Source organism: Schistocerca gregaria, chromosome X, assembly GCF_023897955.1.
Source record: "Schistocerca gregaria isolate iqSchGreg1 chromosome X, iqSchGreg1.2, whole genome shotgun sequence".
Lineage (NCBI taxonomy): Eukaryota > Metazoa > Arthropoda > Insecta > Orthoptera > Acrididae > Schistocerca > Schistocerca gregaria.
In genome coordinates, this window is record NC_064931.1 from 78,055,487 (window position 1) to 78,072,136 (window position 16,650).

The 16,650-nt window shown below is 43.3% G+C and overlaps 1 protein-coding gene across 1 annotated transcript in view; it reads right to left on the reverse strand.

The window, feature by feature from the left end:
* The window catches only part of LOC126297912 (Down syndrome cell adhesion molecule-like protein Dscam2), a 72,651-nt gene that overhangs the window by 42,263 nt on the left and 13,738 nt on the right, over positions 1-16,650 (reverse strand). Inside the window, exon 3 of the mRNA XM_049989220.1 lies at positions 11,814-11,977. Within this exon, the coding sequence (XP_049845177.1) occupies positions 11,814-11,977 (164 nt within the window). The remainder of the gene's footprint in view (positions 1-11,813; positions 11,978-16,650) is intronic.

Genomic DNA, 16,650 nt, shown 5'->3' on the forward strand with positions numbered 1-16,650 from the left:
AATAGCTTCGCGTGCCAGACGCCGGTCTTTCTGGTGGGAATGAATCGATAGCATTGGCGCAGCGAGCAAAAGATATCTCACTAAACAATTACGCCGCAATTTTCCTCTGCGGTGTGCGTATCCGTAAGAAACTATGCCAGAGAATCACAGGGCATCTCCACCATAATTAGCGATTCGACATCCACTGCTAGATCAACGCTAATTCTAGGCTTTCCCTTGTTTTACCGTGTACATCTGTACGGATCCGTGTCGCAAGGGAAGATAATACTATATCGATTTTCACGAAAAGAAATTAAATTTGTTATCTTCCGCAACGGTTCACTAAAAGTGCTTCAGCAGAAACTGAGCATGCAGGGCAAATGATATATAAACTGAAATAAAGTAATTAATGTAAAAGCGGGAAAAGTCATCGAAGCTACACACAAAATTAGTGCATTTCTATCGTATAACTGTGGAGAGAGCTAAAAGGTGGTAATATCTGTTTTCAAAGAAATATTACCGAACATTATTTAATTTCAGCGATTTTTAAATTCTTGAAAGTACTTTGAAGTACCCTCTGTGCAGTGTGTTACAGTCTATTCGACCAGCCTTGTGAACTAAGATTTCATTGCAAGGAAGAGAGAGATATTGCAAGGGGCTAGGTCTAGATAGGTCAGCGGCTGTTCTATTCCTTAACAGTGGGCAAGGCATACGCTGGCGCGTTGTAGTGATGAAGCGAGCGGTTTTTCCGGCTCCCGGGCAGTTTGCGCTCCATTTCTACCTCAGTTTCCTGACAGAGCCTCAGTACAACTTTTCCATGTCAATTTGGGCAGGTGGAACAGAGCCACCATAAACAACTCTAGAAATGTAGTAAAATAGCTTAAGCACTATTTTGTTGGCACTGGTACTGTTACTATTTACACACAAGACGCTCAGGCACTTACAGGGCGCTGTCCTTCACTGCGACAACTGCTGCTTTCTTTTAGGGTCATAACCACATGTCCACGACTCACCGGCGTCAGGATCCCCCACAGAGGAAATTGGAAGTTCGTCTGCATACCAATGCACACTTGAAACCTGTAATCTCGTTGCGCAGTGTTCCGAGGGCGAGAAACGAACTACACTGGAATTCATCTGCTACTGTTTATTAGCAAATGTGCTTTATTTGTGTCAGAAATAAGGTTCCAATGTTGTTACGGATAACGAAATTGTCTTCCTCCTCCCATAACTGATCACATCAGGTGCTTCCCGTAATATTTTTGTGGCTTACAATATTCAGACGTTCTTATTTGTCTTACATATTCTTCAGTAAAAGGCTCCTTTTACATTCTGTGAGTACCCAACTAAGTTTTCTTCAGCGCGAAAAAGAACTTAATGCAAACTATTTACTTCTTAACGTTAGATACTTTGAAATTTGTAGAAACAGTTGAACTAGGTGTAAATCAGAAAAAAGCGACTCAGCCATACGTGCATCTACAAAAACGCCATGTGAGTAGCTTAGCGTTGGAATATAGATTCTTACGAACTTCTGTGTAGGACTTCCTACGACATGAAATGTGAGGCATTAGATGCTTTCTCCTGGTCGTCTGCACCAGTGTGGATCCAGGAACACGTGGCGTCCTTTCGCTCGCGCTCTCAGAGCTTTAAATTTCCAATCTGTTAGCGAATGGCTACTCTCTACTTAGCCCTCGTCTTCAATCTGGCCCTCCTTTATCAAGAAGCCAAACTCTATGTACTGACGTGACAGAAAATCCTAAGAAGTTTTAGTGTTATGTTAAATCAGTATACGGATCGAAGCCAACTGTTCAGATACTCTGTGACGATCATGGCAGTAAAACGGAGGACGACACAGCAAAGGTCGAAATACTAAACGTCTTTTTCCGAAACTGTTTCACAGATGAAGATCGCACCGTAAGTTCCCCTCCTAAATCGCTGCATGAACGACAAAATGGTTCGTATGGAAGTAAGTGACCATGGGAAAGACGGAAGGCAACTGGACATGACGGAATATCAGTACGATACTATAGAGAGCATGCTAAAGAATTTGCCCCTGTCCCAGCAGCAGTTTACCCAGGCCTTTGGACGATTTAATTCTTCCTGAGGATTAGAAAAAAAATCAGAGGTCATTCCCGCTTTCCAGAAGGGTTGCCGAACAGACGCACAAAACCAGAGTCCCGTATCTCTGACGTCGGTAAGTTGTAGAATTTTGGAACATGCTTGCGTATTAGGAAATTTGAGGACGCCGAAAATCTCCTCTGTTGGAACCAACATGGGCAATAGCAACGATCATGTGAATCCCAGTTCGTTCTGTTAGTCCCCTAGACCCACAAAGCAGTAGGTACAGGCGCCCGAGTAAATGCCGTGTTCCTTGACTTCTGAAAGACATTCGATACAGTTCCGCACATCCGCTTTGTAACAAAATATGAGCGTAAGGAATGTCAACCCAACTGTGTGACTGGATTGAAGAGTTTGTAGCAAGCAGAGTACAACATAGAATGAAATTTTCACTCTACAGCGGAGTATGCGCTGATACGAAACTTCCTGGCAGATTAAAACTGTGTGCCGGACCGAGACTCGAACTCGGGACATTTGCCTTTCGCGGGTAAGTGGTCTACCAACTGAGCTACCCAAGCACGACTCACGCCCCATCCTCACAGCTTTAATTCCGCCAGTACATCGTCTCCTACCTTCCAAACTTCACAGAAGCTCTCCTGCGAAACTTGCAGAACTAGCACACCTGGAAGAACGGATATTGCGGAGACATGGCTTAGCCACAGCCTGGGGGAGCCCTGTCTCCGCAATATCCTTTCTTGCAGGAGTACTAGTTCTCTATGTTTCGCAGGAGAGCTTCTGTGAAGTTTGGAAGGTAGGAGACGATGTACTGGCGGAATTAAAGCTGTGAGGACGGGGCGTGAGTCGTGTTTGGGTAGCTCAGTTGATGCCGGCACGGTAACTCAGCGTGTTGGGTCAGAGGGTTAGCTGCCCTCTGTAATAGAAAAACTGAGTTAATGGATCAACGACGAACTTAAGAGGGTGTCTTGCAATGTCCAACCCGAGCAGATAAACTAACAAAATGAGATTTAAAAAAATAGTGTTGGAAGTTCCACGAGGCTTGTCCCCGATGATGCTCTCGTATACAGAGAAGTCGTGACTTTACAAAATTGTAGCCAAATGCAGGAACACCTGCACAGGATCGATGCTAGCTGCTGGGCGTTGCAATTGACTATCAACATAAACAAATGTAACGTATTGCATATACACACATCGAAGCCAACTGTTCAGATACTCTGTGACGACCATGACAGTGAAACGGAGGACGACACAGCAAAGGTCGAAATACTAAACTTCTTTTTCCGAAACTGTTTCGGAACACAATTGCGGAACAATCACTCGTGGCTGTTACTTCCGTAAAATATCTAGGAATATGTGTGTACAGCTGTTTGAAATGGAAGAACCACATAAAATTAACTGAGATTCATTGGAAGAATCCTCGGGAAATTTAGTCCAACAACGTAGAAAGTAGCATACAAAATACTCGTTCGGCCAGTACTTGCATATTTCTCGTCAGTGTGGGATCCATACCAGGTAGGACTGATAGAGAAAATAGCGAAGATCCAAAGAAGACCAGCGCATTTCGTTACTGGTTCATTTCGTAATCACGAAAGAGTCACGGATGTTCAGTGACCTCCAGTAGCAGCAGTTGTAAGAGACGTGTTCTGTAACACGGGGTGCTTTCACGTTACAGCTCCAAGGGCATACGTTCCAGTAAGAATCAACAACTATACTGCTTTCTCCTACGTATACCTCGCGAAAATATCATGAAGATAAAATTAGAGCCATTCGAGCCCAGACGGAGGCTTACCGGCAACCGTTCTTCCCGCTAACTACCCAAGACTGGAACAGGAAAGAGGGGAAGTGACAGTGATGCACAAACTAACCTCCGCTACACACCGCAAGGTACACTGATTCGTCGAGGGTGCACTTAGATTCCGTTATGACTTTTCAAATGGGCATGACAGTACATTTAAGAGAAGCTCACGACATAACACTTCAGCTTAAAAAAAAAGCTGGCCAGTGGCTATAACCCCAAACTGATAAGGAGAGCCATGCCCACATTTAGGTGCGACATGCACAAACAGCAGCCAGTTTTAAGGAGTAGAGAAATTAACAACACAGATCCTTTCAGCAACTGGTATGGTCTTTCCATTTGTAAAGTACAGATGTGAGACCTGAACCATAAGAAATAGGAAATACTGAACGGCATAGAATAAACATAATTCAATTCTGATGCTGAACCCAAATTGCTTACAGTCCATGGACCGTAGAGAGAATGACTAGGTCAGTATTAGAGCAGATAAAACAAAATTACTGCTTGGAAGGTCTGGTACTTTCAGAAAACTGAACTACTATGGGCACATTATGAGAAATCATGATCCACTGAAGAATACCTTAATACTGGGAAAGGTCGAATGCACAAGGAGACGAAGACAACAAAGGATGACGTGGATCAATGGTTTCAAACAAGTAATGAGGACCTACCTGAAAAGTACATGTGACAAAGTGCAAGACAGAAGAAACTGGCTAGAGTAGTAGGGTAATGATGGTGCTGGCGAAGTTTTGATATCAAACTGATACGCAAATGAATTAAATTGATCAAATGATTACCCCCACCCAAAGATGACATCATGTGTTTTCTCAGCCTGCACGTATGTCCCAGCACCTACCCCTCCCCAACCGTCCCTCCCTCCTCCCACCTACCCTATTGGTGGGAATTTCGAATTTTGGTGGGAATTTCTTTGGCCCAGGGCTGTGCTGACGTCCCACCCAACCCCCAACCTGGGAATTTGGTGGGGGTGGTCAAAATGGAGTTATCCTTTCCAGCACTCAAACCCTGGTCCTCCTGGATGGAAAGCCCCAGTGCACCCCATGACAAAATTATACCACCAGAGGTACCTGGAATTGGCGAAAAATTAAAAATGGTGGTGCGCTTTCTGGAACTTGAACCCTGGTCCTTCTGGACAGAAAACCCAAGTGCTGTCCCAACACTTGGAAACTGGCCAGATGCAGGAGAGGGAGTATAGGTTAGCGTGCTTTATTTTCGTTAGGAATCGGTCCTAATTACGTTATTAATCACAAAGATCTGTCCTAGTAGCGTAACTATATTCATGGCACCACATAAGGAACGCCTATAATCGCAATACAGCTCAAAAATTGAGGATGCCATACAACTGGTGTTATCCTGCTGGGAACAAATTTCTCAATACCATTCAAAATTAATGACAGACACACTCAAACTCAATCCGTCACCTACAAGCTGGCAAGGAAAGGCTGGGATGAACTGTACTAAATTTATTCTTTTTATTCTTTTTGGCAGTAAGTATGTTCAACTGACAAGATGCTGGTGCTAGACAGAGTGGAGTTTAATAAGTGCATTACATGTAAGTATATAGTATCTCTGTTTGACGTCAGCCCAGACAATGGAGACCAATACACACTACCACAACTGATAGAAAATGCGGCCGGCCGGTGTGGCCGAGCGGTTCTAGGCGCTTCAGTCTGGAACCGCGCGACCTCTACGGTCGCAGGTTCGAATCCTACCTCGGCATGGATGTGTATGATGTCCTTAGCTTAGTTGGGTTTAAGTAGTTCTAAGTTCTAGGGGACTGATGACCTCAGATGTTGAGTCCCATATTGCTCAGAGCCATTTTTATTTAATGGAAAACGCATCACTGTTCTAATTACACATAGAAATTGTCATGAAAAAAATCAGCACTCGAAATGTACAGGTCATAACCCAACAAGTGTACTGGGGAAAATAGTCGTCTCAAAAGATTGCAGAGGGGGCGGCAGTCGAACGAGCGTTCTCCTCAATGGACAATCACAAAGTGCCGTAAATCATGGCCCTCTTACATTCCCTTATCCTCCCCTCCCTCTCTCCCTCCATCCACTTATGGGGTGGGGGACACAGGCTTTTTCAAATGCTCAACTGCTACCGCCAAACGCCTCACGGTTTTTCTACATCCAACAGCCGTTTCCTCGCGGTCACTGTCTGCACCCAGCCTTCCGCCATACCCCCGTGGATTCTGGCCACACCCAGTCTGCCTTGCAGTCACAGTCCATCACCAACACGAAAAGAAACTTAGTAGCACTGCTCCACAACTGCAACTGTTTCGGGAGGCCTCACACACATTGGACTGTCTCCCACACTGCCGCTCCAGGGTTTGAGTGCTGGAAAGGATACCTCCATTTTGACCACCCCCACCAAATTCCCAGGTTGGGGGTGGGGTGGGACGTCAGCACAGCCCTACAATGGAGAACAACTGCATTTAACGTTAATGCACCTCTTACAATCGAGCGCCTATTTGAAAGGAGAACAGAATTGCGACAGTAATAAATGTTCTCTTTCCACGAAAACAGACACAGCCCATTTCCTTTTAGTTTTATGAGCAAAATCGGTATAGTTTTTAAGTTTGACTGCAGGATACAATTCGACCTGGACGTGTCCAACCTGTGTAAAATTGGGGAAAAACTTATACTATTTTGCTGCGAAAACTATCGATCACTTCAGAATGTCCTCGTCATGAACCATCATAGGAGTAAAGAAAAAGCGAGAATTTAAACCAATTACCGTCTGTGTGCTTATATTTGACATTTTTGTCCCATCCACTGAAACGCCTGTGAAGTTTCTGATCATTCACCAGATTCTCTCACGTCCTACTTTTGTAAGCAATTTAGTCATCCCAGCCTGTTTCGCATAGTCTAGTCACACGCTTCGTTAAAAAAAAAAATGACGTTTCTAGGTTCCACAACGAGCTATAATTCAAGTGGTGTCTGTATTTAGAGGTTATGAAGTATGAAATAAAGCAGGTAGCACCTGTTGTTTAAACATATAATTGTGATGATAATAATTAAAAAAGGGATGACTCCATGAGAACAGATACAATCGATTCCTATTAGGTTTACGAGAAAAATCGGTATCGGTTTGAGAGAACTATCTGCATCCAAACTTTAACTAGTTGTACCACTCCTGGTAATAGAACTTCCTGTAAGATTTTACCGCATCTCTCCCATATGATACACCAGAAAAGAAATAACATCTGCGTGTTGACATTGAGCATATTGCATACATAGTGTATCACTTCACAGGAACACGTGGCCAGCGCTTGAAGTCACATGCAATGATCTGTGTGAAGTTTTATCGACTATACTGGAGGAAGACCATATCCAACAGACTATCAATAAAAAAAAAGAGATTTCCTGTATTGTTCCTCCATAAGCAATTTAATACATTGTTTTCTTTGGGCGTAACACAGCCAAGCAGTGTACTACAGTTTTGACACCGCCGTACTACTTTTTTTCTAGCATGGCTTCAAGGTCTGTGTCAGGTGCTAAACCGATATTAACGTTTCGATCGTTTGGCTCTTACAGAAAACTGAACGCTGCATGGTGTAAGCTATGCAGCTTCCACAACACACAGGTCGTAGAAATAAAACACAGAGGTGTTGCATTCCCCTTGACTAATACGTGACACATGTAATATGCTCGATGTCAGCATGCAGACACGATGTGTTTATTCGGTATTTGGAAGAGAGGGATGCAGTAAAATCTTATAGGAGGTTCTATTACAATGAGTGGTATAACCGGTTAAAGTATGGACGCAGACACTTCTCTCAAAACTACTATATGATTTTGTTCATAAAACTAATACAATCTGGCTTTACCTATTCTTGTGGAATCATGATTGTTTTTATTATTGATGTCACGATTGCGCGTTTAAAAAACAGGTGTTACCTGGGTTATTTCATACTTCATAGCATCTAATTATAAACTAGACACCACTCGAATTATTGCTCGTTGTGGGAGCTGGAAATGAGAGTCTTTTTTTTCCTGAGATAGGACTATATTTTGTGAAAAAGCTCGTGATAATCAAATTGCTTACAAAACTAGAACCCAAGAATCTGCTGTATGATTAGAAACTTTACAGACATGATGCTAGAGGGGAGTTATGGAGCAAAAACGTCAAATATAAGGACGTAGGTGGTAACTGGTTTCGATGTAACAGAAGACAGAGAGATGTGATCAAATCTTAATGGAAGTTCTATTACAAGACAGGCTCTCAAGATTCGTTTCATAAACACAGGTGTCATATACACTGAAGCGCCAAAGCAACTGGTATAGGTATATGAATTCAAATACAAAGATAAGTAAACAGGCAGAATGTGGAACTGTGGTGGGAAAGCCAATATAAGACAACAAGTGTCTGCGCAGTTGTTAGATCGTTTACTGCTGGTACAACGGCAGGTTATCAAGATTTAAGTGAGTCTGAACATGGTGTTATAGTCGGCACACGAGCGACGTGAATCAGCATCTCTGAAGTAGTGATGAAGTGGGGATTTTCCCATACGACCATTTCATGAGTGTACCGTGAAATCAGGAATCTGGTAAAACACCATATCTCTGACATCACTGCGGCCAGAAAAACATCCTACAAGAATGGGACCAACGACGACTGAGGAGAACCATTCAATGTGACAGACGTGAGACCCTCCACAATTTGCTGCAGATTTCAGTGCTGGGCCATCAACAAGTGTCAGTGTGCAAATCAAAAAAATGAGACATCATCAATATGAGTTTTCGGAGCTGAAGGCCTACTTGTATACCCTTGATGACTGTATGATACAAAGCTTTACACCTCACCCGGGGCTGCAACACCAATACTGGACTGTTGATGACTGGAAGCATGTTGCCTGGTTGGACGAATCTTGTTTCAAGTTGTATCGAGTGGATGGAAATAACCTCATGAATCCATGGACTGTTCAAGCTGGTGGAGGCTCTGTTATGGTCTGAGGCATGTACAGTTGGAGTGATAAAGGACCCCTGATACATCTAGATACGACTCTGACAGGTAACACGTACGTAAACATCCTGTCTGATCAGCTGCATCCATTCATATATACTGTGCATTCCGACGGACTTGGGCAATTCCAGCAGGACAATGCGATACCCCACACGTCCAGAATAGCTACAGAGTGGCTCCAGAAACACTCTTCTGAGTGTAAACACATCTGCTCGCCACCAAAGTCACCAGACATGAACATTATTGAGCATATCTGGAATGCCTTGCAACGTGCTGTTCAGAAGAGATCTATACCCCCTCGTACTCTTACGTATTTCTGGACAATCCTGCAGAATTCATGGTGTGAGTTCCCTCCAGCACTATTTCGGACATTGGTCAAGTCCATGCCACGTTGTGTTGCAGCACTTCTGCATGCTGGTGGGGCCCCTATACAATATAAGGCAGGTGCAAAGTTTCTTTGGCTTTTCAGTGTAGGTTCACATTGGTAAAACAGGACTTTCCATAGTGTACAAAACAGCAACATCTTCTTGAATTGTAGAAAGTTGTTGTTCAACGTAAAATGGTTGTGTTTTTTCCAACATGTGAGCCTATGGCACGAAAGATTGTCCTCTGTAATGTTATGTGTCTGGAATGGTTGTAGTACACAAGTGCATGACAGATTATTTACACACACTGATTTGAACACAACAGACGCTCTCAGGTCATGTAATTTGTCCGTCAAGCTGAAAGAAATTCCGTAACAGAGACTTTTTTTTATTCAGAGTTTAAATTCTTGCTTTTACTTTACTCTGGAGACGGTTTCGAAATAACGAGGAGGGAGGCGAGAGATTAGGGGAGGTAAGACGGCCTCGAATTTGGCCAGTTTGTGAGTGTACTTCGAGGAGAATGCACGTTCAACTACCACTGCTTCTGCAGCCTTTTGGGACAACGATTTTCCCGAGTACATGAGGTGCGCTGTGACTCATTCATCATGAGTGCTGGTTTTTTCTTCATGACAATGTGAATGTGTAATTAGAACAGTGATGCATTTTCCATCAGTTGTGGTAGTGTGTATTGGCCTCAATTACCTGGGCTGCAGGGTGACCGTCGAACAGGCGTCTATAGCAAACTCTGATGTCAAACAAGGATAGATACTGTCCGCAGCTGTAGGCTTACAGGTAATACTCTTACTAAGCTCCTCTCTATCTAACATCGGCATCTCATCAGTTGAACATACTTCCTGCCAAAAAGAATAAAGATAATCCTTACACTCCAGCCGTTTTCTCGCGAGCTTGTAGATAAATGGTAGAGTTTGATTGTGTCTGTTACTAGTTGCAAGTGGTATTGTGATACTTTTTCGCAACAGGACCATCAGTTGTATGGAATGGTCAATTTTTCAGCTGTATTGCGATTTTAGGTAGTCTTTGTATGGCGCTATGCATATACTTGCCTCATTAGGAGCGATCTTTATGATTAATTACGTAATTAGGACCGATCTTCAGCTTCCCAAAGAAAATAAAGTACAATAACCGAACTTACCTCTTTTGCATCTGGCCACTTTCCTTGTTTTGAGGGGCTTTCAGTCTAAAAGGACTAGGGTTTGAGTCCCAGAAAGTGCACTCCCATTTTTAATTTCCTCCAAATTGGAAGTGCCTCTGGTAGTATAATTTTTTAGGAGGGTGCACTTGGGCTTTCCACCCAGGAGGACCGGGGTTTGAGTGCTGGAAAGGATACCACCATTTTGACCACACCCCACTAAATTCCTGGGTTGAGGGGGGTGGGGGGAGGGGGTGGAAAGTCAGGACAGCTCTGGGACAAAGAAATCCACACAAAGAATCGAAATTCTCCCCGAAATTCGAAATTCAAAAGTTCCGCCAGAATAGGAAATTTCCGGCACTAGGTTAGGTGGGGGGCGGGAGGGGGAGGGTAGGGTAGTTGGGAGGGAGAGGGGTGGGAGTGCGGAGAGCCCTGGACCCACTTACAGGCTGAGAAAAACACATGATGTAATCTGGGGGTGGTAGTGGGCCATGTTGGGTGGTAATTAATTGATCCGTTTAATTAATTTACATATCAGTTTGATATCATAATTACGCCAGTACCCACTACCTACTACAGGTGTGGTTTGCTTCATAATAGGGTCCTCTGGAGTCGGAATAGACTAACTGAACAGAGAGAGAGAGAGAAAGAAAGGGACAAGAAACATGATCCACACACAGGCTCGGGTACAAAGCGAATGTAAGTGTGGAGACCTATACATTGGCGAAACCGAGAGGCCAGTAGCAATGTACATCTGGGAACACAGGCGATACATTCGAGTCAGTTAGCAGAAAAAATCGTCAATGGCCAAATACCAGAAAGTGGGCAGCAGGGAGATAAAATCCAGCGAGGCTTGTGTACTTGCAAAGAGGTGAGGTATGGTTAAGTGCAATATGAAGGAAGTCACTACATATTATAACACCCATGCCAGATGGTTAGAGGATGGCAACCAGCCATTAGAGGACAGCAGCTCGCACTATGAGCAATGCATGCATGTGGGACCCTTGAGCAACTACAATTGCTGCCTGAGCAAAACAGTGTTGACATATGCCAGCTGTGATGCGTAGAGAATGGGGAAAAGCAATAGACAACAGCGGTTCTGCACTACTTCCAGCTCCAGAAACCAGACCACTAAAGCCTCCATCTCCTTCCACAATAATATACCTTCCATCTCGAAAGTATTGTTTCTTTTTATTCTTTATGTCGTACCGAGCTTTGGAGTTATGACGAAATATATTTAGACACTCAACACACCCAGTAGAGTGCCAGTTTTATTCATCCAGAAATTTTCTGCTAAATTAATTTGAAGTTGACAACGAAACGCAGTCACCCCATTATATGAAGACAGCATTAGTAGCTGTGGACCAATGATGCATGCCGTAACCTCTTGACAACAAGTGGTGCATTTGTCAAGCCTTTAACAGTTTGAAGTGGCGCGGTGCGGTGACACGTGAGCACTTACCTGCGGCGAGACGAGCTTGACCCTGCTGGAGGTGTGCAGTGGCTGACCATCCTTGAGCCAGGAGACGGCCAGCTGGGGGTAGCCCTCAGTGGAGCAGTTTAGCTGTGCAGACCGCCCCACATCCACAGTCTGCTGCTGTGGAACCATGTACGCTGACAGCGGCGCTGAAACATATACAGGCGTCCGTCTCATCTCAAAGTAATCCATTCCTCTGCAGAAGGTCAAAGAACGCACTCGAAAGTAAGAATGATTGGGGTTCAACATCCCAAGGTCCTTAGGGATAAAACACAAGGAAGGATGGGAAGGAAACTACCCTCGTCCTTTCACAGAAACCACCTCTGAATGAACCTTCAGCAGTCTAGGAAAATCACTGAAAAGTCTGGATGACTGGATGGGGAGCTGCACTGTCATGCACCCAAACATTAGTCCAGCGCATGATCATTGCACCACCCCACGCGATAGGAATCTACTTGAGACAAGATGACATCGTCTTTGGAAAGTAGAAATACGAAAAGAATGGTGACATTTTTTCAGTTGTTTCTGGAGGTATACCTTCTTTATCGATGTTTGCTCTTTTCTGTCACACAACAGGAATATACATGAATCAAAAGCTGTTTCAGCAGCTATAGCCCATACTTCGTAAGCTAAATGTACTGTATATGCTCCGAGGTCTACATGTGCACTCCAAACGTAATCAAATAGTGTATGGTCGAGGATCCATAGTGTGACAATATCATTATCTCCCCTTTATAATCTGTTTGCAGTTGGGATGTGTGAAGAAATCGTATCCTTCGCCTTCTGCATGAACGCGAATTTTCATAATTTTATCGTCGTTGTCGCCTCGCGAGATGTGTGTTGGAACAAATAATATGTTTCATGGTTAAAAGGAACGTGCACTCTCGGAACTGATGGAGTAAATCCAGCCACGGTGAACAATATTTTTAATATTTTTCTGATGACGCCGCACACTGCATTTCGTTAAGTATTTCTGTTACACTTTCACGCTGATTAAAGAAAATCGAGAGGAATATTGCAGCCCGTGTTTAGATCTTTCCTACCTTTTCCGTTAATTGAGTGTGGTAAGCGTCCCACACCAACTCCCAGGACTAAAAAAATCTGTCGATCAGTATATATATATATATATATATATATATATATATATATATATATATATATATTAAAGCGCCCTCTCTCGTGCGCGAAACGTACCTTCTTGAGCCATCCTCATATGGGACGCTTTTTCCAACGCGAAACACCCCAGACATGGTTTCTGTCGTGATGCACGCATGTAACATGCTTGCGACTGCTGCGTTTCCCAGGGGCAGTTTTCGGTTGCATCTGTCTCGCAACTCACACTGCGTCTTTACGAACATTGATACGTGTAAAATTTCTACGTCATCGCTATTAAAAAGCTTATTTTCTCCATTGCGCAAATGCTAGTTATATTGTTCTGTGTGTGGTATACACAAATGAAAAGTTCAATATCCGTGAACACGATAACGGAAGTTCCATGTCCAGTTAGGTACGACATGATCTTTTAAAACGTATATTACAAATAGTAGGATACAAATTTACAATATTCTTATACGGAAAATGGAATAATTTTTCTTATTCTCACTTTTAGTATAATCCTAAGGTCCCTCACTCCTGGCTGCTGCTTCGGTTCACTAGCAGAATTTTTAGAACCTGTGAAATGCAAGGTAGTTTCAATAAGGCATTGTAGAATATCCAACTATAACGAGTGGAAACTCTCTTGTAGCTAAAGCCAAAAAAGTCATTCATTTACTGCAATATTGGCGTTAAATTACTGAACTGCTATTGAATCAAGCACTGACGTAGAAAGCAATCCTGCAATTTAATCAACTTTTCCTCGCACGTTCACAAAAACGAACAGACTCACTCCCACGAGAGAGTGAGAGATGTTGGAGGGAGCCCTTATATATACATAACATCGAATATAACATTACATTACATTTTTCTATCAAATTATTAAGAAAAGTCATAATCTTTTCGAAAATGTGAAGGTGACTTAAAAAAAGATTGGGGATAGTAGGGCACAAACCAGATACAATCGACTTCACATAAGTGCACCTCCATCCTTTACCCAAGAGTGTACATGGGCGTCGAATGTATTTGTCTTCAATGTGACGACATCCTGAAGGCTTTAACTGCTGATATATTATTAACTAGTAATTAATTATAACAAATCGTAATAAGGACGAACTGTTTCCCAAAAATCCTGAATGCACTGGTGCTTTGAATTGGCATACCCCCGTAAGGAGCAAGTTATAATAAGAAAAAAGACCAAATACGATGAATTTTTAACCGCCAGTATAACGTTTCCTGTTATTTTATTGCGACAAATGGTACCAAGAACGTCACGTTTTCGAGAGATACTCTCTGTGCTGGTGCTTGGTAACAGAATATACTCATAAGAATTAAGTTATGATATAAAATCCGCCAAATATCGGCTTCAACTGCAAACGACCAAATCCAATGCGTCGACTCCAAGCTGCTGCTGGTGATATACGACTAGAACGCAATCTTGCCTCTCATTGGCTATGTTTCTCTCCAAGAGGTAAAAATCCTACTTGTCTTATTCAGTCTTTTACTCTTCCGAATGCTGTGAAACGTGAAATCCCACGTTGAGAGGTCACAAAACTCGACTGTCCCCTCGCCCACCAGCGCTTTTATTTCCCGTGTCAGCATGGCTTTAGGCATCTTCCAGTAAATCTGAGTTTGTATGTGAACGGACGCATCATACCGGACAGAAACTCTTAGGGACCTAGAGGTCTGACTGATTCCTATGATTTATGTCAGACCTTTCCATTTGATCGCGCGAATTATATTACATGTATGGATGTTTCGGGTTAGGCGTCAATCAATGAACGAGGCGATGATCACCTGCATGTTAGGAACACCGATGTCTTCTTTGCTGAAACTTGCTTTAAAAAAAAAAAAATTGTGGTATCTCTGCCGGCCGGGGTGGCCGAGCGGTTCTAGGCTCTACAGTCTGGAACCGCGCGACCGCTGCGGTCGCAGGTTCGAGTCCTGCCTCGGGCACGGATGTGTGTGATGTCCTTAGGTTAGTTAGGTTTAAGTAGTTCTAAGTTCTAGGGGACTGATGACCTCAGAAGTTAAGTCCCATAGTGCTCAGGGCCATTTGAACCATTTTTGTGGTATCTCTTGTAATTATCACGGAATAAATACACACTAAAAAAAGACGCACCACGAAGGAATTATCCCATGGGACGGAAATTGGTAGAGGTGATATATATATATATATATATATATATATATATATATATATATATATATATATATATACAGACAACCATATTGCTACAATTTCAGGAAAATTATATGATTGACTCAAGAGAAAGAGTTTCAGAAAATGAGCAACTCCATAACGCGTTACTCCACCTCTGAATCTTGTGGACCCAGTTATTCGGCTTGGTATTGGTTAATAGTATTGTTTTATGTCCTCCAGAGAGATATTTTGCCAAATTCTGTCCAATTAGAGCGTTGGACTGTCAGAGATCCAAGCTGATTGGAGGGTGCTGTCCATAATGCTCCAAAAGTTCTCACTTGGAGAGAGATCCTTTCTATGCAAAGTAGGGTTTGACAAGCACGAAGACAAGCAGTAGAAGCTCTCGCCGTATGTGGGCGGGCATTATCTTGGTCAAATGTAAGCCCAGGATGGCCTACCATGAAGGGCAACACAATGAGGCGTAGAATACCGTCGGGGTACCAATGTACTGTAAGGATGTCGTGGATGACAACCGAAAGGGTCCTGCTATTCAAGAAAATGGCACACCAGATCGTCACTCCTGGTTCTCGGGCCTTACGGGAAGCGACAGTCAGGTTGGCATCCCAACGCCGTCCAGGGAATCTCCAGACACGTCTCCAGCCTGAAATCCCATAGACTGTAGTACAGTTGTCTTCAGTGTTGAGTACTGCATGGAACTGATCCCCGATGACATGTCTGGAGAGCCCCAGCCTGTGGTGGCGTACCAGCGTGACGCTCGCTCGCCATATGGCCATACAGTCTGCAGTGTTGGTTCTGGGCTGCCACATCTTTTCACAGCGGAACCCATTTTAGTGTCATCCGCGGCACCCTTAGAGCACAGCGGTAGTCCGCACATGGCGAGAGTTTATATTGCTTGTCTTCCTGCTTGGCAGACTCTACCTTGGTCAGCAAGGTCGCAGGATCAATCTCTAATTGAGAACAGTTGGGAGCATTATAGACAGGGCCCTTCAACCATCTCGGGAGTTTGATGATCTAAGTCAGCAGTTGTACAGAATTTGGCACGATATCCCTCAGGATGACATCCAACAATTGTATCAATCAATGTCAAGCCGAATAACTGCTTGTATAAGGGCCAGACATGGACTAACGCGTTACTGAGTTGCTCAATTTCTGAAATTCCTCTTGTTGAATAAATCATCAAATTGTTGTGGGACTGTTTTTGTCTACGCATGTACATCACATCTACCGATTTCTATCCCATTCGAATTACTCCTTCAAGGTTCGTCGTTTTTATTTGTCTTCGGGTGTAAATAGATAATCTGTGTCCTTGAGAAAAGGGTGTGTGAATGTAATTCGTTATTAAGTCTAACTCACGGTTTTTCAAGAGACTGAATGGACTTAATATCCACTAACGAGAGATCAGTGATGGTACTACTTCCAGTACTTCCACGGAGTACCTTCTGCTCAGAAAATGATAAATCAAGATCGCTGGCATCTACGTGGTACAAACTGTCGTCGCTTTTCCTCGTGCGTTATCGTATACTGTGGATGTTGAACATGGTGATACAGTACCTTCGTTAAGAAAAA